A 23320-nucleotide genomic window follows, 5' to 3' on the forward strand; every position below is an offset into this window, starting at 1 on the left:
CACACTCAAGAACAAGCTACTCTCTCTTCGCATATGAACTCATATCACACCGAAGACTATACAAGCTAATTCCTCACAAAGATAGTGTGTATCTCTTACTCTAGCTATTGATTGTTGTTATGATCTCTCAGCTGATTTCTCTCTCTCGTTTCTTCTCAATGAACTCCTTGGATTGCAGCAATATTTATAGGGATTGTATCATGCAGTTGAAACTGCCATGAATGTGTAACAACTTAAATATCCGTTGCATAACAGAGTTTTGAACTCAAACTTCTTGATTATGTGTCGCACACTCCACGCTCGGTTCCGATGCACCCTCACTCGTTGTTATCATCACAAAACTCCTAACATAGACAAAATTTATTTTGTGAGAAATTGACCATACATTAAAAGTGTTTTTTCACTAAGTTTGAGGAAAAGATTAGATAATTAATTTCACATTGAATGAAATTAGGTTATTTCTCGAAATGTCCGTTGCTAAAAAGAGAAAATAAAAAAATAAAAATAAAAATAAAAATAAAAATAAAAATAAAAATAAAAATAAAAAAGGAAAACGCAGCTAGATTTCGCCAGCATAGAAATCATCGAAAAAAAGAGATGAATATGCATATGGGTGAAAAACTGCATCGTTATTTTCTGTGTGTGAATTAGCACAAAGCCAAAGCTCTCGCTGACGATTTGCCCTATTATGCTTCAGCTGTTCTAATACCATTTCCCCTCTCTCTCTCTCCCTCTATCTAAAGCGCAGGAAAGCTCACATCCGATACTCGAATCTCTTTATCGGATCTCTCCGATTGCTGCTGCATTCGATCTAGGTTTGTTCCTCGCCTGTTTTTTTTTTCGTTTGGATTATTCTTAGAGGTATTGCGGTCATTTCCTGAAATGCTTGGATGAGCGCGTAATTTGGTGTTTTGTGATTGTTTCTCGGAGTGTTTTCCTGTTTTAAATATAGAGCTGAGTGCGAGAGGTACCAATCTACGACACAATATTTGTGTTTGTTGTTGAAAAAATAAGGTTGTTGAGGTGAAACTTTCTGATCCTGGATTCCTGGAGCTGGAGATCCGTCTGCTTTTAGCGTTGTTGATTTATTTTTTGTGCATATTTTTTGTTGTTTTTGTTTGATTTAGCTGCATTTGCCTATCCGTGTATTAATTTGATTTCGAGATTATTACTGAAGTGTAGGTCACCGTGTAAGCTTGGGACTGCAATTTAAGCTTAATTTTTATAAACTGAAAACTATCTGGTACGGCTGTGTTTGGTTCCATTGCTGCAGCTAATAACTTATATGATCTAAATCTTTAAGCCTTCAAACCTATGGGTTCTACTATGTGATTCCTCAATCAGATTTGTTTGGAGTATTTAAAATGTTCATTTTTTGAATTTTGGTTGGTTGGTATTTGGCTCCGTCAGTTCTTTTCTTAATACTTTTAGTATCTTTGTGAATTTTTCTCACACCTAATTATTTTTGTTGCACCAGAAAAATGGCTAGTATGGCGCAATCTCCAGCGTTGTTAGCTGGGAACTTGGCCTCGAAACCTACTGCTTCAGATCTTCTTGGGAGTTTGTGTAATGGCATTTGTGATGTACCCCTCAAGGCCCTTGGAAGATCCCGTCTTGGAGCAAAAAGAAGAGACTTTTCCATAGTGGCAAAGGTTAAGAAAGGGAAGAAGAACGAATATCCTTGGCCAGAAGATCCCGATCTCAGTGTGAAGGGTGGAGTGCTTAGCCACCTCTCACCTTTCAAGCCTTTGAAAGAGAAGCCAAAACCAGTGACTTTGGATTTTGAGAAACCTCTCATGGATTTGCAAAAGAAAATAGTTGATGTATGGCTCTTTTAATCCTCTATAGTACTCCATCTACCCTGATCGTTAGATCATTCTATATTCAGTAGTAATTTATAAATGCACTGTAATGTGGTCTTGGAAATTAAATTATTTGAGTACTTGAATTTTTGGAAAATGCTTCATTATAGATTATGATAGCTGATTTGCCTGTAATCATCTGTGTGAGTCCAACATAGACCAAATAATCACGATGAAGGGAGCATTAGTATTTTCTTCACATGAAACCTAGACACTGAAATTTTGATGTCTTGATTTGATCTTTTATTGCTTTTCTTGGTGTAGGTGCAAAAGATGGCAAATGAAACTGGTCTGGATTTCAGCGATCAGATTATCTCACTGGAGAACAAATACCATCAGGTTTAGCCTGTAGCATCTGGTGTTATTGCCATTTTCTGTTCAATCATGTTTCCACTTAATGTTCCATCTTAAGCCACAATTTCATGCCTATCAACTTGTTATGATGAACAGTTTTGGGCCATTTTGAGATTTAGACTGCAATTCTGCGGGCTCTTGTTATTTCCAATCAATGTCATTGGTAATTCATCTTATTTCCCATGTTGATTGCAGGCTCTGAAAGACCTATACACGCATTTGACTCCTATACAACGTGTGAACATTGCAAGGCATCCGAACAGACCAACATTCCTTGATCATATCTTCAACATCACAGAGACTGTATGACAGCTCCAAGCCTCTAGTCTCTATATGCAATTCTGCATAAAATTATCTTAAATATAAAAGTGGGTAGTTCACAAAATAAATAATGAAGGGTGATATGGAATGCTTAATCTTATCATTTCCATACGTATAGTTTGTGGAGCTCCATGGTGATCGAGCTGGATATGATGATCCTGCCATTGTCACCGGACTTGGTACTATTAACGGCAGAAGCTACATGTTCATGGGCCATCAGAAGGGCAGGAACACAAAAGAGAATATCCAAAGGAACTTTGGGATGCCCACTCCTCATGGGTATGCATATCGGATTTGGGAAGAGATTATTTTGTGCTATATCATGAGTTTTTTTCTTTGGAAGCTTGTGTAATGCTGTGTCAAACAATTGAGTTTCTGTTTTCCAACATTTCAGTAAGATTTAAAATGAGACAATAATTTTTGTATTAATTTCTAATGGTGGGATATTTTTTCAATAGCTATAGAAAGGCACTGCGGATGATGTACTATGCAGATCATCATGGATTTCCTATTGTCACTTTCATTGACACTCCCGGGGCATATGCTGATCTCAAGTCTGAGGAATTGGGCCAAGTATTGGACCACATCTCTATAGCGAAAATTTATTTTATTGTGAAATGAAGTATTGATTTGCTAATTTCTTACTCTTCATCAACAGGGAGAAGCCATTGCATTTAATTTGAGGACCATGTTTGGTTTGAAAGTACCAATTGTGTCAATTGTCATCGGTGAAGGAGGTTCGGGTGGAGCTCTGGCCATTGGTTGTGCTAACAAGCTTTTAATGCTTGAAAATGCAGTTTTCTATGTCGCCAGGTGCTTTGACTGCAACAGTTAATGCTTTTGTTATATCATTACCTGCTTTTATGGCTTCTTCAGTTACTTTCATCATGAGAGTAATTTGCATATTCATTTAATCCTTGCTTAATTAATCTAATTCTGATCTGTCCTTTCCATTTCCATGCGACAGTCCTGAAGCATGTGCTGCCATCTTATGGAAGACAGCAAAAGCTTCTCCAAAGGTTGGTTCAAGAATGTCAGACCCGGTGTTAAAATAACGAGTAGATTCCCTGATTATAACATGATATGCTTCTGTTTCTTAACAGGCTGCTGAGAAGCTAAAAATTACAGCTACAGAGCTCATTAAGCTACAAATTTGTGATGGTGCCATCCCTGTAATATTTCCTCTTCCTTTGTTTTCTTTTGTAGTTCTTGTCCTTCAATTATTATTTCATTTCATGCTAATAACTACAAAACATTTGATGAACTGCCAAGCCATCTATAAGCCTGCTATTATCTTCTCGGAATTAACTAATTTTGGAAGATATAGAAAGGTCATATATATTCCACATACTGGGAATTTGCGTCATTTGCAGTTTGGTTTTAAATTAATCACATCAACTATCAAGCTAGGATTTCTTTTGTTCGATAAATTTAAAACCATATACTGATTTCTGCTCATCTTTGTAATGCATTGCTAAGATCTTTGGCCCATTCCTTGTAGGAACCTCTTGGCGGTGGACATACGGATCCGCATTGGACTTCTCAACAAATTAAAGCTGCAATTATTGAATCAATGGATGTAAGTAGTTCATTGATTCTTATCCATTCTAGTAGGTATGCTATAGTCATAAGAAACCTCGGATGTTTGGTGTCTGCAGGAACTCGTGAAAATGGATACTGAAACTTTATTAAAGCTTCGGGCTCAGAAGTTCCGTAAAATGGGTACACTTGAGGTTGGTGGGTTCCAAGAAGGAATCCCGGTTGATCCAATTAGAAAAGTCAACATGAAAAAGAAGGAAGATCCTATAGTCCCAATCAGCATGACTTCTGAATCGAAGTTGAGGGATGAGGTTGAAAAGCTGAAACATCAGGTATTGGAAGCTAGTAAGTCATCAGGAACAGCACGCCCACAGAGGGGTTTGAAAGAGATGATGGAAAAGTTGGAGATAGAGATCGACTATGAATACGATGAAGCTGTAAAAGCTCTGGGTATGGAGGAGAAGTTTTTGACCCTGAGAGAAGAAGCTGCAAAGGGGAGAAATCTACATGCTTTGGATGAAAAGATTGAACAGCTACAGGGTGAATTTGCCAAAAATCTCCCTTCTGCTCCCAATTGCAACAGCCTGATATCGAAGATTGAAATGCTGAAAGAGTTATCCAAGTCCGGCACCAACAAAGATGAACTGAAAATCGAAATTAATAAGAGATTTGGTGAGTTCATGAATCGGCCTGATGTAAAACACAAGGTTGAGACGCTCAAGGCTGAAATCGCAAGTTTAGGATTAGGAGCATCAGATCTCGATTCCAGTCTGGAGATAAAGGAGAAGGTCATGCGATTGAATGGAGAGTTGGAGTCAGAATTTAAGACTGTTCTTAAATCCCTGGGGCTGCAGGTGGTTCCTAAAAACCAAGACGCCGCCTTGGAAAAGATAAATGCCTTCAATGAAGAAGTCCACATGATTATCGATGATGTTGTCAATTCATCAGATTTGAAAGAAAGGATCGAGCTGCTGAAGACAGAGGTGGAGATACTTGGAAACTCACCAGACGAAGACTCCAAAGCTAAGATTCTATCTTTGGTTACAGAAATGAAGCAAACTATCAAGGAGGCCATAGCTTTTCCAGAATTGAAAGAAAAGCACGAAAGACTCACAGCTGAGATATTAGAATCTTCAAATGGGAGTCTTAATCAAGAGGAAGAAGATTCCCAAATAAAAGTCAACCAGGACACCAATCACCATACCTTCGTCTGATGTAAGTCTACATATCTTTATATTCACCACCATTGTTTCATCCCTTGCTAGCAATACGATGTTCGTGAAAATCTCTGTCGACTGATTCAGGCATCGTTGAAGCTGCATCAAGAATCAAGAAGCCACTTTCTTCGAGCACTCAATGCCGTTGGCGAAAGTCATATGTTTCGGTTTTTCAGCTCTGCCGTTGTAATTTCTTGGATTCGTCGTTTTTATCACCCCCGGATTATGGTTATTTTTAGTTCAATCTTATTGCTTGTTCCCCATTTTTAAGGAATAGATTATCTTTACTTTGAGTTACTGGGGAAATCAAGCATATTTAATGAGGTCTAATAGACTAATGTTGTCTTCAAAACCTTCAATAATTTTTATTAGGTCCACAGTTAATTCGTTATAGATTACATTTTTAAATGGATCAATTTTCTTTCTTTTTGGAATAATTTATTAGTTAATTCGCTCATTTTAGTTTCGAAATAATTAATTTTCGTGTAGCATGAAACGCACCTTGATTCTTATTAGTAAATTATTTAGTTAAAATGAGATGTGAAACATTGTCTACATTATCAAACAGTGTTATTCTAATGTATTCTGGCAACTAAACAACAATTATAAATTTATGGAATCCGAGTTGAGACACACCAACCATACCTAGTATAATAGGTGGCGGCATATATTATTTTATCAACAAAATACTTAATTCAAACAGGTAGATGTCGAATTAGGTACATCTTTAAAAAATATGATTAGAACCACAACTTAATTCTCAATGGATTATCATATGATAATTAGTTATGCCAACCAAACGATACCTAAATGAATAGAAATATGCACTATTATTCAAGGCTCGAATGAAAAAAATGCATTCAAATCTCGGTTTTGGTAGATAATTGAATTAAATGTTATGAATCACAATAATAAAAATAATTATATAACGACTATTATTATGTACTCGTTTGATATAATTCACAATTATTAATATATAGTAATACCAATAATTATTTTTTTCAATAAAAATTTTGATTGTAAAAAAACTTATTTTAGTTATTATGTTAATTAATTAATTCAATTCTTATATAAATTAGTTAATAAAATTTAATTAATTAATATAAGTTGAAAATTCTATTAAATTATCTTAATGCACAAATAAATGAGAAGAACTATATCTTTAATCCAATTCGGAGAAATTAAGACGAGCCCTAGTGGCTAGAACTATAATATTGGGCTAAAATTAACACACAAAATAATTACCAAAGATAACCTAGAATTTACAGCATACGCCACATCTTTCCTTTAATGTGCTACTACTTTTAATTTCATTTCGATCCTTCACCTTCACACAATTTACACATTGAATTAGAACTAATCGCGCAGATTTGACCTCTATATATATTGAAATATTGAAGTATGCAATATACATATCGGTATCAATTTCTCCCCAGCGAAATTCTCGCGTAATAAAAACCTTTTTCTCGTGCTTGTACCTGTTTCCTCATGGATTGAATTGTACCACCCTTGCCTGCGATCATTCTCGCTCTAAAACCACGGGGCCTTGTTTCTCTCTCTAGGGTTTTTGGCGGAGTTGTAGTGCGATTCGATTTTGTGCGCTGATTTGTAGGGTTTTAGTTGGGTGGTTCGCGGCCTGCTCGTTTCGATTTTGGTCTGCTTTTATTGTCGAGGTTGGAGCTCGTTTTGTTCTTATGAATGATTTTGATTCCTGACTTTTTGTTTTAGTTGTTTTTTGGCGGGTGTTTTGTTGATTATTCTGCTTTATGGGAATAGAATCTAGTTTGTGGGATTTGTTAGCTGTTATTTGCGATGAAATTAAGAGCAGAAGTGCTGTATTGGGCCGTATTTGAAGTTGTATGCAGCAACATTCACATTGTTTGTTCAGCACTATAAGAGCGAGAGAGAGAGAGAGAGAGAGAGAGAGAGTAGATAGTAATTTTTGGATAATTAATGATTTTCCTGGGTTCTGTTCTTAAACAGATGATATTACTGAGTGAATTGATAATGAGGTGATACTGTACTGGTGATAAATTTGCAACCTTGGGGAAGTGATTAGACTGCATAAGTTATACGGTGAACTCTGAGACTGGCGTTATTTGTTAATGGGATTAGAATGTGCTATTGGATTATTAGATGTCTTTTGAGGTGCAATTTCTAATTAATAGGTGATGCACTGCATCAATAGGGTTCCTTATGGCCAATCTTCTTCAGTTCTGATTGGATCTTACAAAGTCTGGAAGAGGAAACAAATCCTTTTGTGATTACAAGGGTGGAAAGCATTTGCTTTAGGTTTTTTGTTGTATCTGCTGAGTACAGTGAACAATTTTGTATGTTTCACACTTCCACTGCATGCTCGACCACTTTGCGTAAACATACATCTGGACAAAATGTGGATTCCAATTAGTGCACTGACTGTTGTTGTTGAAGATGTGGCACCTTCTCATTGAATGTTTATTAATTTAAATTTATTGATATTGCCAAACTCATAATTGGAGGTGCCCTTAATAATTTAACACTTTGCTTCCATGATGCTGGGTGTGATTTGGTTTGCATTTTTTGTCAGTTGCACATTGTTGTTCACAATGTTGTGAAGAAGTCACACTTACTTTGGTTGGTACATGAAGGGTTATATTGCATTATTTTGCTGCAATTGAACTTTGCTCTCGATATATGTTGTTGGGGCTGATTTGTTAATGGCAATGGGGATGTACCCCGAGAAGAATGAAGTGGCTGAAAGGACTTTAATCCAGATAACATTTCTGGTTGGCTAGTATCTCAATGTTGTTTAGGTATGGCAATAAGTTGAAATGATTTATTTGGCAGGATTACAGAAATACAATCTCCCGTGCTGCATTCAGAAATGCTTCTGATTGGACTTGAATGATTGCCAGCATGGACTTAAATGCCTCCCCTGAACCAGAAGAAGATGAGGTTTTTCCTGCACCACAGTCGGAAGAAGATGAGGTTTTTCCTGCACCACAGTCAGAAGAAGATAGTGCGCAGGAAGAACATATTGAATACAATGAACATGTTGACCAAGAGCAGAGTGGTGCTTCAGTTGCACGCCGGGTATCATTCTGTCTTATTTTGAGCCAGCAACATAATGTTTTGATTATTTCAGTGTTACTGGCAAAGCCTGTGTTTAGATTATGATAAATGCAACTAATAAATCCTGGAAAAATATGCAAATTCAAATATTTGGTGTGTAACGGTATGATTCAAAATCCTTTACTTACTCATTGGTCATGATCTCAGTAGTAGCTCTTGTATCATTGAATCTCAACTTGTTCTCAGAATGGAGCAGATCGTGGTCTGACTGTATGTGACTTATGCTCATTTTTTAGCTTAAGTGTGGTTGCTTACACAATAAGCAGAAGTAACTGCAATAGTAGTATTATTATTCACTGGAAGCTTTAACATATCTGGTAATTGTGAGTATCCTATGGATTCACCTTAATGTGTTTTGCATGCTTGCTGATTACCCGGTCCACCTTTATGTTACTAAATGCTGCAGATAAAGATGTGAAGAAACACCGAGGAGATCTCTTAAAATGCTTGCTTCTTATTTCTGAATAATGTGTTTTCTATCTATAGATGTTTTTTTAGAGTTCAACGTAAAAACTGAGAAAATTCTCTCTCCCCATATTCTTTTACATCAGGAACGTGAGGAAAGGACCCTAAGGATGCGCAGACAGAATCCCAATGACAGACCAACTTATGGATATCAGTCAAGTCAGCATGCTGATGGATATCAAGCTAAAAGGCAGAAACCTAATAGTAGACTTCCTCCAGGTGAACTATATGTCGATTATGTTTTCACTAACTCATCTTGGGGCGGGTTAGCAATACGTTGAGTGCAAATCGAAATGATATTAAAGGACGACTCTTGTATTCTTTACTTACTATTCTTTATTTCTTGGGCCACATTCTCTATATACTATCCTGCCCATGTGGAAAGAACTAATGTTTTTCTTGCTGCGCTTGGATTGAAGGATCTTTTATGTTGAATGGAAACTGTTAAATTGTAATCCGGTAATTAATATTTACTTCTTAGGATAAAAGAAACGAGAACTGAAAGGACTGATATTGCGCTGTTTTTTGTGTCCATGGGATTTTCTTGTACAATACTCCAATTAGAAGCATTGCTACAATAGATTTAAAAATAGTAGTTCTCTTCCTTCTTAGTAGTGCTATGTTTATTCAGCAAATATAAGTCCCCCCTGCAGGTTGGTTAGACTGCCCTGCATATGGACACGAGATATTAGGGTTTCTGATCCCTTCAAAAGTTCCTCTAGGTGAAGCATTCAATGAAGAAATTCCACCTGGTAAAAGATACTCATTTAAGCAGGTGGTCCATCAACAAAGAGTTTTAAATCGAAAGGTGCGTGACTGTATTCCCGCTTATTGATATTCTTATTGTACCATCTAATTTTTAAGAATAGAATTAGTCTACTCTTTGTTTTATATATTTGGCTGGTGGAGGTGGGGAAATTGAATTCTATAGAAAAATGCCCGAGTAGCTGTAAGAGATTATAATCTCTGCTAGTTTAACCCAAGGAGGACAAAGCAGAATATAATTTTCTACTCTCTATTTCCAGATAGGTTTGGTGATTGATTTGACCAATTCAGATAGATACTATGATTGCAAGAACTGGACTGATGAAGGTATCAAGCATGTCAAGGTGTGTAATTTCCTCTATCAGCGTCCTTGGATGTTTTATTTTCTGTTTTAGTTACTCCTTAATTTGTTAGTCTTTCAACTTTTAATTCATTGTCTTCTCTTTAGATTCGATGCAAGGGGCGTGATTCAGTACCCGAGAGTGAGGATGTAAATCAGTTTGTTTATGAGGTACCTATATCTTTTAGGACTCATAATGATGTAGAATCTGCTTAAATGTTTTATGTCTCAGTCTCATTTCTTTGCAACAAGTTTCAGGTGATAGTCTTAAGTTTACTGTTCTTCAACTTTAGAGCATCAAACTGGTCTATTTGGCATCAAGAAGTTGACCTTCAACCTTTAATGCTATGTGAAACCCCATTTTCCCCATTGTAGCTTATCTGTTTTAGATAGTAAAAGAAGTAAAGAACGCTTATGATAAAAAAATGGATCTTGTGTGTCTGCACTGTCCATTCATGTAGGGCTGCGGAAAGTCTTCAGTTTAGGTTATAAGACAGATTGTATGATCCTGGTGAACTGCGAGATCTTTTACCACAAAGAATAAGTTTGTGACCTTTTAAATAATAGAACCATGTACTTAGTAATTTCTCTAGTTCCTAGCCTTGGGCTTTTTACAGGCTTTGGAAACTAGTATTAATCTTCTTTGTTTACCTAGAGCCCCCATTACAAATCGGAAGTTCTAAGTTGAAGTAGTTCATCAGGATCACGGAACATGTTCTTACATGTGAGATATTCATATGTACTAATTGGCCCAACCATAAAATAGTTCAGAGTCGCCACCTTGAAGTATCGATAGTTTTTTTATCTATCAATTTCTTTTTTTAAGTAGAATTTTCTTATCTTTGTATTCTAAAGATGTAGACATTTTAAGTTCCTTGCATGCTTTTATTAGGTCCAACAATTTCTGGCTCGGCAAAGGCAACCGAAAAAGCATATTCTTGTTCACTGCACACATGGGCATAATCGTACAGGATATATGATCGGCCACTATCTCATGCGTATAATGCCTATATCCGTTACTCAGGTCAGATAGTTGTTGATTTGTTCAGAATCTTGAAGCTGGAAATGCGTTTGGCTATTGTCTCAACTTTGTTAAATTTTTGGCAGGCAATCAAGACATTTTCCGAAGCACGTCCACCAGGAATTTACAAACCAGACTACATTGATGCCTTGTTTAATTTTTATCATGAGAAGAAACCAGAGATGGTTGTTTGCCCTCCAACCCCAGAGTGGAAAAGATCTTCTGAGCTGGATCTGAATGGTGACGCAATGCCAGATGATGATGATGGTGTTGAAGGCCCTACAACTCCTCCAGATGTATGTGCATGTGTTCACCTATATATATATATATATATATATATATATATATATATATATTCGTTTAAAAATAAAAATTTACATCTTGTATGAAATCATCAAAGATACATCTGTCACTTTGAAAAGCTCAGGTTCAGCGCCTATAGTTTCTTTGTCTTATTCATCAATGTCTTGCCCGTCTAACCTTGAGCATGTAAACATAGGAGACTAATGAGACACGGACAATACTGACAAATGATGACGTTCTGGGAGATAAAATTCCTATTGACCAAGAAGTAGTGATGCGACAGTTCGTCTACCAGTCCCTGAAGATGCCTGGATGGGTATGTTCTCCTGGAGTATCACGTTTTTATTTGTTGTATATGCTACAGTGTTGCTGATAGAAAGTGTTTTTGTTCATCTACAGGTTAGAGGATCTTCACGATTTCCTGGTTCACATCCAGTTTCTCTCAACAGGTCTTAGACGTTTTCTAGATGATCTAAGTGCGGTTGTCTGTGTTCTGTAGGGTTCTATATTAAACTGTTTGGTTTTGGAGGCAAATATTACACCAGTCACCTTTTTGCCATTATTTATCAATCCATTATTTAGTAGGGAAATAAGTCCACCAATATATTCTCATTCCCAATCTTGCTTTAAGATTGATGCTACGGTGACATCTTACATTCAACTATTACTACAGTTCTAGCCATTTATTCGAAAATTCTTAGGAGCTTTGCAAAGTGAATAAGAGCCAAACCCTTTGCCCCACAATTTCGATATTTATTTGGTTAACACTTATAGTAAACTTAAGAAATGGGAGATTTCACTTGGATTTAACTGCTGAAACGATTTACTAGTGATAATTGCGAATGTGTTTTGGCCTACATAGTTAGAGGAAATGACCGAGTAGAACCTATTTTTATGCTTTACTAACATCGTTACACAATAGTTTCAACATCCATGTAACATAAAAATCCTATCGCACTTGATTGAAGAAGTAGACATTTACTTGAATTAACCTCGATTCTGTTTTCTAGTTAGCTTGAACATTATCACCCGTCTTTTGTGGTAAACTGGTGTTGTCATTGACTCATTATTCTGTTAGGTACTGACCTAATTGTTTGTCTATCTACCAGGGAGAACTTACAACGGTTAAGGCAACGTTACTATTACGCAACATGGAAAGCTGATGGTACAAGATACATGATGCTTATCACTATGGATGGCTGTTATTTGATAGATAGGAATTTTAGCTTTCGCAGAGTCCAAATGCGATTCCCTTGCAGGCACACTAATGATGTACGTGAATCTACTCCGTGTACTTTGAAATAGTGAATATCTCTCTGGCTTTTGTTTATGCTGGTGTAGTATTGTTTTTCACTTGTGCAATTTTATTTCTTCAGAAGGGAGGGGCCGAGAAAATGTATCATCATTTTACTTTACTTGATGGAGAGATGGTAATTGATACGATGCCTGATACACATAAGCAAGAAAGAAGATACCTTGTCTATGATATGATGGTTTGTAATCAGGAATGCATTGTAGAGGTAATCTATGGAAAGCCTACTTATGTACTACGTTTCTTGATTTATGTCTTTAATACGATTTTGGCAGTGGGGCACATCTGTATCTTCTGTTTTTACTGGCCAGCATTTAATCTATAATTGTGACAGCAATGACATCTGATCTGGGGATCCCCCTAAAACAAACCTTGAATATGGGGATATTTCCTCCGTCAATAAAATCATCAAAATAAGTTTTTGTTCAACAGATGAAAGCTGTATCTTCAGCTATTCACTTGAATTATGTCTCTGTTTTAAATGGGAATATGGCCATGAATTTATGTTGATGGCTTAGTTCTGATCAAGATGAGGTATGGGCTCACTGCTGCACAGATTTGTGGTGACACATGTGCTTTATATTTACTTAGGTTTCTCCTTTTCTGTAAATGTGGCTACGTGAACATTTTTTAATATCAAAATAGCCCCTTTTATAAATACCTGAATTTAGTTTGACAATTAACTAACTGCTAGTGAATATGGAATTTGATACTTTTTTCATATTGATATTTTGCAATCAAAAGACTTGAACAGAGGATAGTTTGAAGGGTATCAGCTTGCACTCTTTGTTTCTTTATTGGAAACTTTATCTTGGTTTTTTTCTTGGAGAAAGGAGATATATTGAAATTGTGGTGCATGGACCATTAATTATAATTTGTTAACTTTTGAGGCATGGCATTTTATTTCTCGTATAATGAAAAATGCATCTCAAGGATTAATAGGTTTGTTTTCTGACACTTCCAATGGATTTCCAATGGATTAATATATCTTGAACTATAGGCAAAGGACTACTGTCTCCCCTTATTGCTGGTCCAAGCCTTTTGGTTCAGTCATTTAGCTGTATATCACTATTGGCAAGTGACTTTGGTTTCCTGTGTTGCAGTTCAAATCTATTTGTTAAGTATATGTCACTGCTGACAGCAAAATGTTTTACTGTTTTAGTGATCCAAGCTATTTGTTTGGCATTTAGCTGTATATCCATTCATGTTCTGTTATTGGAAGTTAGTCTCTGGAATATTCTTTTATACTACTGATAGCTTTTCTTTATTTACCTTTTTCATTATGCTTGTATTAGATGAGTGTACTACCCTCTAAATAGATCTGCTTACTTGCAGCTGCCATTTTATGAACGCTGGAAAATGGTCGAGAAGGAAATCATTGAGCCTCGAAATTTTGAGAGGCAACACATATATAAAAGCCAAAACCCCTACTATAGATATGAATTGGAGCCTTTCAGGGTATGTAATCATCTTACTTTTATATGTTATCCTCCCTCCCTACCCCGCACTAGCTCTGTATGCACTTTGATGCAAATGAATTCCTATATTTATTTTTCCGTGTACTTGTTTGATGTGTGACAGGTAAGGAGGAAAGATTTTTGGCTTCTTTCTACTGTGACAAAGCTGTTGAAGGGGTTTATCCCGAATCTTTCCCACGAAGCAGATGGTCTTATTTTTCAGGTGCTTAGAAGAACCCTGTCTAACTTTTGATGTCCTTTTTATTTGCAGTGATAATCTTGCTTAAATGTTCACTTCGCTAAAATTCTTGGACTTGAACTTATTTTTATTTTTATATTGATTAAGGATGCTCACCTATTAAACTTGTTAGTAAAACTTTAGAAGAATTGAAAATTTCTCATGTGAAGGATGACCGAGTGAGTATCACATTGTCAGTGAGTATTTGAGAATTGTGATGCGTGTCCTAGTAGTTAAGTCTTGGTATACATTACCAGCAACACTTTGGTTGACTAGTCTATTATTAATTCATGTTGGTGTTTGCACCTAGAGTATTATGCAATGTTCTTTTAAGTTTTGACTTTAAATTGTTAATTGTTTCCATTTTCATGGCAGGGCTGGGATGATCCTTATGTTACACTGACGCACAATGGTCTCTTAAAGTGGAAGTATCCCGAAATGAATTCAGTGGACTTTCTCTTTGAGGTTTTTCTTCTTTAATTTTTCCGTGAAGAATTAATAAGCACCTAGTTTCTATTTTTACGGTCATGTCTAATATTGTTTTATTATCTTCAACGCATATAGATTGTTGAAAGTCGCCAGCTACTCTATCTCCATGAGCATGGGAAGAAGAAATTGATGGACAATAGGGTTGTCTTTCCTGGTCAGTAGTTCAATAAAGGCAATTTTGATTAATCAATTATTTATGAAAATTATATTTTCTCAAAAGGGAGTTTATTTTCAAAAAACCAGAATTTGGATGCATTTTTCTTTTCTTTCTTAGTTGGACTAAAACAACTAGTTTGATCTCAAAAGAAATGGATGCCAAGCTGATTTTTATTACTCAAAAAAATTGAATGAGACATTCTGTGGTACAACAGAAGTTTGTATTTTTGTTCTTGTTCCTTTGTTAGAGTACTGATTGTTCATATATCATTGTCTGAGTGGCTTTGAGTTTGGAATCACTTTCAGGAATTTCAAATGAAACTGTTGTTTGACTCGAGAATAATTTCATTTAACCGGGATTGGCTTATTTACATTTGTAGAGCATGTGGGGCAATTTTATCTGATGCAATATCTGATGTTTATTATTTGCCTTATTTTTCTGTACAAACCTTTTTTGTTCCCATTATGCAAATTACTTCTTCTCCCAAGGAATCGAGTAAATCCAGAAAAACTTGCCTCCAATGTGTCCCTCAGCTAAAAAATTACTCCCTCCGTCCCAGAAAAATTGTCACTTATTTCCATTTTCCTCGTCCCTAAAAATTTGTCACCTTTCACTTTTACCATTTTTGGTAATGAACCCCACATTCCACTAACTCATTCCCACTCACATTTTATTACTCCCTCTGTCCCACTCTAAGTGAAACATATCTAATTTGGCATGGGGTTTTATGTAGTGTTGTTTTATGAGTAAAGTAGAGTTAATAAAGTAAGAGAGAGGGAAAAAGTGGAGAGAGTGATTTTTCATTATTTAGAAATGTGTCATTTAGAGTGGGACATCCCAAAAAGGAAAATGTGTCACTTAGAATGGACGGAGGGAGTATAACACTAATATATAAAAGTAGGACCCACATACCACTTACTTTTTCAACCCACTTTCTATACATTTCTTAAAACCCGCACCATGTCAAATGGTGGCAAATTATAAGGGACGGATGGAGTATTACTATCATAATTGCCATTCATCAAATGGAAGCTATCAAAATACTCCAGTTGTAAATCTAGCATGATCCTTTGCAGCTACCAACTTAATCTGTATCATGTCTATTTGATTCTGCTTTTGCTAAACATTGGTGGAGCAGAGGATCTTGTTTCTACTCGTGTACATTTTCTGTTCTTAGTCCTAATGAAGGCTTACCTTGGTTGGTTTTTTCTTACTCTCCATTCCGCAGATGATCCTGATGCATCAGTATATAATGGTAAAATTATTGAGTGTAAGTGGAACTCCGAGGAAAAAGTGTGGGTTTGTATGAGGGTCAGGGTGGACAAAGGGACCCCGAATGATTTCAGAACGTACACTAAGGTACATTCCGTATTTCATTTTAATTTCAAAACTCTCCCCAGGCCAAATCATGCTTTTCTAAAACTAAAAACAGGTAATGAAAAGTATCACGGACAACATCACTGAAGATGTATTGTTGAATGAGATCAAAGAGATCATCCGCCTTCCGATGTACTCTGATAGGATACAGAGTGAAAGCCAAGGGCACAATGCATCACGCCGTAGGTGAACAACAAGTTGTTTGATAAAAGAAGTGCAACTTCTGGAAGAAAAACTACTTTGCAGCACCTAATGACCTAATACGAAATGGAACCTCTGGAAAGATTCTGCAAGCGAGGATTGTTGGATATAAACCGGCCTTTTGGGTGCGCCATGTCATGGTTATGTCGAAAATCATCTGTTTTCTTTTTTTCTCTTGACAGTCTTTAAAGGTGATAGGAATAGTTGTAGGAAGATGGTCGTTTTGTATATTGTTGTTTTCAGCTGCAGTTGCCATGAATAGTAGTAGTTGGTAAATTTGTTCAAAAGAAGTGTAGATTTTAGGTTAAAAAAATTTAATTCTAAATCAATCTGTTATTGTGAATATCGACTCTAGTCGAACTTGGCTCATCATTGGTCAGATTGTTTGCGTGAGAGTATAAGAGAATTCCTCTACTTGTGCTCAAAGAAGTATTTATTACTAAGAGTCAACAATAATTGTTGTTTATGAACGGAGGATTAATATAATTTTCATATAGGTTACTGCAATTTAAATTCCATCTTTATTGTAGAAGTGTCCAACTTTTGCAGCGTTTCAATAATTTCTCATTTGTTATTTTCAATTTGTAGTAAATTTGTCCACAATTGAAGTCAATCTCCTTTTTGTCATCAAATCATGAGACTACTTAACATTGAGAAGAGATATATTATATTCAAACTCAACAACCAATTTTTTTCCTTTACACATCTGGCAGAGTGCTTGTAGCATTCAATTTATCCATATGAAGGAATTGAAGTCGATCTCCTTTGGCTTTTTGTCATCAAACTCATGAGACAAATTAACATTGAGAAGAGACATTATATTCAAACTGAAGAACCAATTTTTTCCTTTTCTCATCTAGCAAAGTGCTTGTAGCATTCCATTTATCTATATGAAGGAGGGAGACATAAATGAATCGTAAAACACCAGAATGAGGAGGATTCCAAGAATAAGCAAGCATGATATTGCATATTCGAGCAAAACTTAATAGATTTGATATATACTACTCAAGATGTATGTATCTGTTACACTACTATTTTCTTTTGCTACGTTACAGGATATGTTACTTATATGAGTGTGGTTCTATACCAATTATATTCAAACATCTTATCTACCTACTCTGTCTATAAATCCAAAACGACAACATTATCTTGACAATAGAAATGGGAGATGACACCAAGATAGTATAACCCAATATACAATCCATACACAAAATTAATGCATGTAAAGAAACAAATCAAGAATCTATGTATCAATATGCTTGCAACACAGGCCTTTTACCAAGCCTCTTCATCTCTCTATGCATCTGGCCAGTAAGCATCAGCCCAAACATCTTGAAATCACAAAGCAGAGACCAAATTGGGTGCCTAAATGATGTGGGAAGATTCCCTTCAACAAAGAAATGGCTGTAGCAACTCAACCCATTCCTCAACAAGGGCACAAAAATCAAGAACCACAGATTGAAGAGCAATGAGTATATCAAGCACACAAAGCTGCACACTGTGCCTGCAAAATGCCAGCGCCTTGTTGCTGCTTTTGAGTGCTGGTTCATGTAGAATGGCCAGAATTCTTCCATGCTCCTGAAGTTCATGTCTTTAGAGATATTTGAGGTTGGCCCAGTTGGGATTGGGAGAGAAAGAGGTTAGTTTGAGCTGATGTTCATGATTTTGGAGAGAGATAAAAAAGATCCCAGATCAGATTTCCAGCAAAAATCGGGAAATAGAATGGTTTTTGATGGGGCAAGGATTGCCAAGATCAGATTTTTCAGTGAAATTTGGATTCTTGAAGGAAGATAAGATGATTTGACTTTAGTTGAAATTTTTAAAGCAGATACAAGCTGAAGTCCAGATCAGATTCTTCAATAAAATTTGGATTTCTTAATGGAAGAGAAAGCAAATTTCACCACAAGTATTTCATGAAACAAAATCTCAGTAAAAATTGGTTCATGATTGAAAAAGACCAGAGTTTTCGAGAACAATCCAATACCAGAAAACACGAAATCGAATTCCCTAGTTCTGAGAACTCAGATTTGCATAGGATAGCTCACAGAATCAAGATCTCTGTTTCGCAAGAAAGCATCAGAGCCCAAATAGAACTATCAAGAAACTAAAGCCATCAAGAAGAATCTTTATGATTAGACTTGATAATTTCAAGAAGAAAAAGGATCAGATGGAGGCTCCATTATGAAGGAATAAAAGATAATAAATGATGAATTAAATGCTTGAAATTATATTTTGGGGATAGAATTTTGGCATGTGAGTCAGAGATTGGCCACTCACCACTCTTTCTTTTAGCTCAAAACATAAAATAAAGTACTGTTACAAGTCCACGTGCCCTGTCTTGGTCAATGATCAGATAAGTGAAAAAAATGCAGTTATTATAGTTTCTTGAATATTACTAGTTAATTACCATTTCATCAATATTTTTTACAAATTAAATATTTCATTAAAATTTTAAATTAGTATTAAGTTTTAGTCTTCACGTGGCCATTTTATATTAACTTTAAACTTCAATAAACTTTTTATACTATGATTTATACACAAGCTTAAATTTTTTTCAATACTAATTGGAAATATTGTTGAAATATTTTGTATGTATGATGTAATTACCCGGTTAATACACAAACTCAAAAAATTGTAGTATATTTTTTTTTCTCACCAAACAGAATAGTGTTTCATCAGTTTATAGAATATATACTTATTTAAATTGCCACATTAGAACAAAAGGTAATGTAAGTTTGTAGAAACAAGAATGCTAAAAGACTCTTTCTCCAGTAGCATAGAGATTCCAAAAGATAGTTGCAGCAAAATAGAGACAAGCAGTTAGAGTTAAGAATGCTTGAAAAGATCCCAGCCACTGCACAAACATTCCTGTTGCTATTGTACTCACTATTGCTGCTACTGTTCCTGCTGAATTTGAAATCCCTTGTAGAAATCCAGCATATTGTGGTGCTATATCCTGACAAAACAATCAATCCAATTAGTACATTATTATTACATAAGGATTGAATTCAAGTAGTACTATATGTTTTGTTTTAAGGTTGTGAACTCACATGCATATTCAGTAAGAACCCAGCTTGACTGAAGGAGCTCAGGCTGAGACCCATTGTCATGAATATGGCCGCGACTGCAGGGCTCGTGGCATAGTTCAAGCCAAGCAATGCTGTTCCGGGCCCAATGAAACCGATCGACTGGTATGAACAAGCAGTTTTAGCAAAGAAACTGATGACAATACTCTCAAGATTCTATGTCATGTTTTAAGTTCCTAATTCTTTTCTGTTCATGTCACAACATAAACAGCACAACCTCAGTTTATTGATTTTGTACATAAATAATGACAAAGTTGTATTGGAATCAATCAGATCGGAGATTTACCTGAGTGATTTTCCTGATGGATGTTATTGAGTAACCGGATTTGATTAAATAATCAGACATCGCGCCAGCAATGTAGCCCGAAACGGCCATTGTTCCCCATGGAACTGCGCTAAACCAAGCTGCCTCCTTCAATTTTACACCAAAAACCTAACACATCACCAGTAAACTGGTATTGATGAATTGGCCATATCAGAAAAGAGAAGTATATATGTAACATAATGCCACTCACAGTATTGAAATAAACTGGCATCCACGACAAAAGAACGAAGTAGCCCTGCATCGAAGAGCTTAAAGTGAATAACATACCATGAATTTCAACTTTCATATTAAAGCAAGAATGTGAAAAACAACTGAATAAGAAGAGAAATCAAACCCAATTATTGGTGATATTAGCAAAAATTATTGCCCAGGTTGGCATTTTTGAGAAAAGAAGGGATAGAGGTGGAAGCTTGCCCTTGCTCTGGCAAGGATCCGATTTCCCGGCTTGGATAAGCTTCAACTCCGATTTACTGATACAAGTGCTCTCTTGTGGATCATTCGGGACCCTATATGCCCATGTAACCAACCAGAGAAATCCGAGAAATGTGAAGAGAATGAAAGGACCGGAGATCCCTACAGACGATATGGCCAGAGGTGTTACGACCAATCCAAGGACGTTCCCTAGCTGGAAACCTCCCATTGACATTCCCACTGCAGTGGCCCTTTCATTAGTCGGGAACCATCTGAGAAGCATACAATAAAGAAGACATTATTCACTGATATCTGATTACTTCTCAGCCAACACGGGAAGCTATTACCTCGAGAGAATATTATTCATCGAGGGTAGAGCTACACCTTCAGCGAGGCCAAAGAAGACACGAACAGCCAAGAGACCAGTCGTGGAGTGAATTGCCGCCCATGGAGTGAGGAGAGTGGCGAGAGACCACAAAGCTGCACCGATTGCTAGAACTTTTCGTCCTCCATGTTTATCCACCAAAGCTCCTCCTATAACTGAGGAACACATATATCCCCACAGAAAGGATGACTATAAAGAAACAACATCATGTGATTAGCAATGTACTAAAATAAACCTTTTGTTCATAGCAATGTAAGATCATCTTCAGCCAAGTTTCAACAGCAATAGTCAAGAGTGACACATATGCAATCTTTGGGATAAAACATCTATTTTTAGCTTCAATTTCCTAAAAATAGACATTGAATGCCAGATCATTTGACTAATGTTTTCAGCATTTCACAAAGCAATCTCATATTGCATTTCAAATTTACAATGGTTAATCACAGAACTTTCAGAAATAGCCAATGCATATCATAACTTTGATATGGATTTGGGGGGAAATTGTGTATGACCTAGAAGCAATGATATGAAATCATCCAATTTTGCAACAAATTGCCCAATTAAGCAATGAATCAAAGCTATTCCACCAAAATTGAAATACATAAACATATATAAGAGAGAGAGTGTGTGTGTACCTGGACAATGCCCAAGAAGGAACTGGTCCAGCCATTTTTGGCGGCAAGGGGGACAACGACGACCGACATGACGACTCTATCTGCGCTGCACAAGCACATGACAGCCGCCACCAGCGCCACCACCTTGAACCTCTCGGCCGCCATGAAGATCGCGCTATTAGAAATGGGCCACTCACCCCTCCCTTAAAAGGGGGAGGGGCCAGAATTTTTAGAGAATTTAATACGCCCCTCACTTGTGGGCCGGAAAGGAAGGACATCGGTCGAGAACCATATACGCCCCTCACGTGTGGGCCGGAAAGGAAGGACATCGGTCGAGAACCATCATCGATGTGGGCCGGAAAGGACATCGGTCTTCCACTCGTGAGGTAGATAAGAGAAAATCATCATATTAGAAATGGACCACTCACCCCTTAAAAGGCCTCATAAGGGGAGGGTTATCCACACTTATATAGATTAGATGAGATCTTCACTAAGTCGATGTGGGACAGAATTTTTAGAAAATTTAACACGGGCTTCTATTCCCTTCTTCCTACCATTGCTCTGTGATTCGACAAATTTGGGAAATGGTCTTGTTTTTGGAGTAGCAATGAGATTTCGTGCGGAGTTGATTTCTCCCAAATGGGAAGTTGACAAATAGCATTAGCTGTTTTTGCAATTCATTGAATTTAGCTATAATTGCGATGGCGTAGGTCGTAACGCTTGCCATCAAGGTGAAGCCTAGGAGAGAGAGGGGAAAATGGAGGTCGCTGCACAGAAAAATAAAAAGAAAAAATAAAGTAAGTATTTACTATATATTTGGATTTTAGGTAGTTAATATTGTTCTGTTAGTTATTCTTGTCAGAAGAAACAAAAAAAGAAAATTTATTTAAAATGAAAATTCCTTTTTTAAAGTCAATTTGTACAGAACAATATATGAGTCATTTAATTTTGAAAAATGCATTGCCCCCTTAACTTTTTTATTTGATTGTGCATAATTATAACGAAACAAATAAATGGTTTTACTAAATTATCACAAGTTTACTAAACTACAAAGTTTACAACTTAATTCATAAGATATTTCTTTCCTCACTAAAATTCAGGGTTAAAATACTACTACATCGATCCATAAAAAATGTTTCACTTTTCTATTTAGATTGTCCCACCAAAAATACCACATTTTCAATTTTGAAAAAAATTATCTTTCATTTTAACACACAAAACAAAACCTCCTAAATCTCATGTCATTCTATAAATATGACATTTTCTGTTGGATGGAGTGAGTACATGGAATGAATGCCAAGCATGTGGACTTTTCAATATATACTTGTTGGTGTGAATACTTAATGAATTTCTAAAGAAGTCAGGGATTGAATTGCAAAATGAGAGCACAAGTTTAAAGGTTAGTTCCTAACTGCTATTTCAGTTGAGAAGAGCGGTTGGGCTACGTTTAAAAAAGTAGTTTGAACTGAAGATTGAGAGCTCAATAACTGAATCAATACATTGAGTGAATTGTACACTATCTTAGTGAGGAATTAGTGAGGATCATCTGTGTTTCTTGATCCAAGTTCACGAGAGGGTGAGCATATTAATTCTTGAGTGTATTTTCATCTTTGAGTGATTGATTGATCGTTGTGTGATTGTAATTTAGTAGTGTGGAATAAAAGAGATTTGTGATTCTCCCGTGGACGTAGGTTCGATTGAGCCGAACCACGTAACCCCTGTGTCTCCAATTCTTTCACTTTGTTTTACTGCCTAGTTTGTGTTGGACAGGTTGCCTGTGAGAAAGTGTTATTCATCAACCATTCTTTCGGTCATTTATAACAAATTGGCGCCGTCTGTGGGAATCGAACCCATGAGATGACGACCGCGAAGTTTGATATGGAGAAGTTCACGGGTAAGAACGACTTTGGGCTGTGGCGGCTCAAGATGAAGGCCGTTATGATGCAGCAGGGCTTATGGGATGTGTTGAA

The 23320-nt window shown here is 36.4% G+C and overlaps 4 protein-coding genes across 4 annotated transcripts; 2 read left to right on the top strand and 2 right to left on the bottom strand.

Annotated features, from left to right (window-relative positions):
• The first annotated feature begins 581 nt into the window (after window positions 1-581).
• LOC121809787 (acetyl-coenzyme A carboxylase carboxyl transferase subunit alpha, chloroplastic-like) lies at window positions 582-5709 on the top strand. Its single transcript, XM_042210591.1, has 12 exons — window positions 582-815; window positions 1478-1823; window positions 2127-2201; window positions 2412-2519; window positions 2656-2816; window positions 2996-3110; window positions 3196-3350; window positions 3505-3556; window positions 3641-3709; window positions 4039-4116; window positions 4196-5291; window positions 5381-5709. The coding sequence occupies exons 2-11, from the start codon at window positions 1482-1484 to the stop codon at window positions 5288-5290; spliced, it is 2250 nt and encodes a 749-aa protein (XP_042066525.1). The 5' UTR covers window positions 582-815; window positions 1478-1481; the 3' UTR covers window position 5291; window positions 5381-5709.
• A 987-nt stretch (window positions 5710-6696) lies between these two features.
• On the top strand, window positions 6697-16943 carry LOC121809797 (mRNA-capping enzyme-like). The gene is made up of 18 exons (XM_042210601.1): window positions 6697-6966; window positions 8120-8365; window positions 8956-9088; window positions 9523-9677; window positions 9895-9978; window positions 10083-10145; window positions 10867-10998; window positions 11082-11291; window positions 11495-11614; window positions 11698-11747; window positions 12408-12570; window positions 12675-12818; window positions 13946-14068; window positions 14192-14290; window positions 14681-14770; window positions 14870-14948; window positions 16180-16310; window positions 16384-16943. The coding sequence occupies exons 2-18, from the start codon at window positions 8177-8179 to the stop codon at window positions 16516-16518; spliced, it is 2100 nt and encodes a 699-aa protein (XP_042066535.1). The 5' UTR covers window positions 6697-6966; window positions 8120-8176; the 3' UTR covers window positions 16519-16943.
• An 836-nt stretch (window positions 16944-17779) lies between these two features.
• LOC121757851 lies at window positions 17780-18118 on the bottom strand. Its single transcript, XM_042153325.1, has one exon. The coding sequence runs from the start codon at window positions 18116-18118 to the stop codon at window positions 17780-17782; it is 339 nt and encodes a 112-aa protein (XP_042009259.1).
• Window positions 18119-19161: 1043 nt separating this feature from the next.
• Window positions 19162-21765, bottom strand: LOC121794617 (probable anion transporter 3, chloroplastic). Its single transcript, XM_042192867.1, has 7 exons — window positions 21372-21765; window positions 20699-20925; window positions 20275-20623; window positions 20131-20175; window positions 19902-20048; window positions 19580-19717; window positions 19162-19485 (listed from the first exon to the last, which is right to left on the bottom strand). Exons 1-7 carry the CDS (start codon window positions 21513-21515, stop codon window positions 19282-19284), a joined length of 1254 nt encoding a protein of 417 aa, XP_042048801.1. The 5' UTR covers window positions 21516-21765; the 3' UTR covers window positions 19162-19281.
• Between the last annotated feature and the right edge of the window lie 1555 nt (window positions 21766-23320).

This window comes from Salvia splendens, chromosome 1, assembly GCF_004379255.2.
Source record: "Salvia splendens isolate huo1 chromosome 1, SspV2, whole genome shotgun sequence".
NCBI lineage: Eukaryota > Viridiplantae > Streptophyta > Magnoliopsida > Lamiales > Lamiaceae > Salvia > Salvia splendens.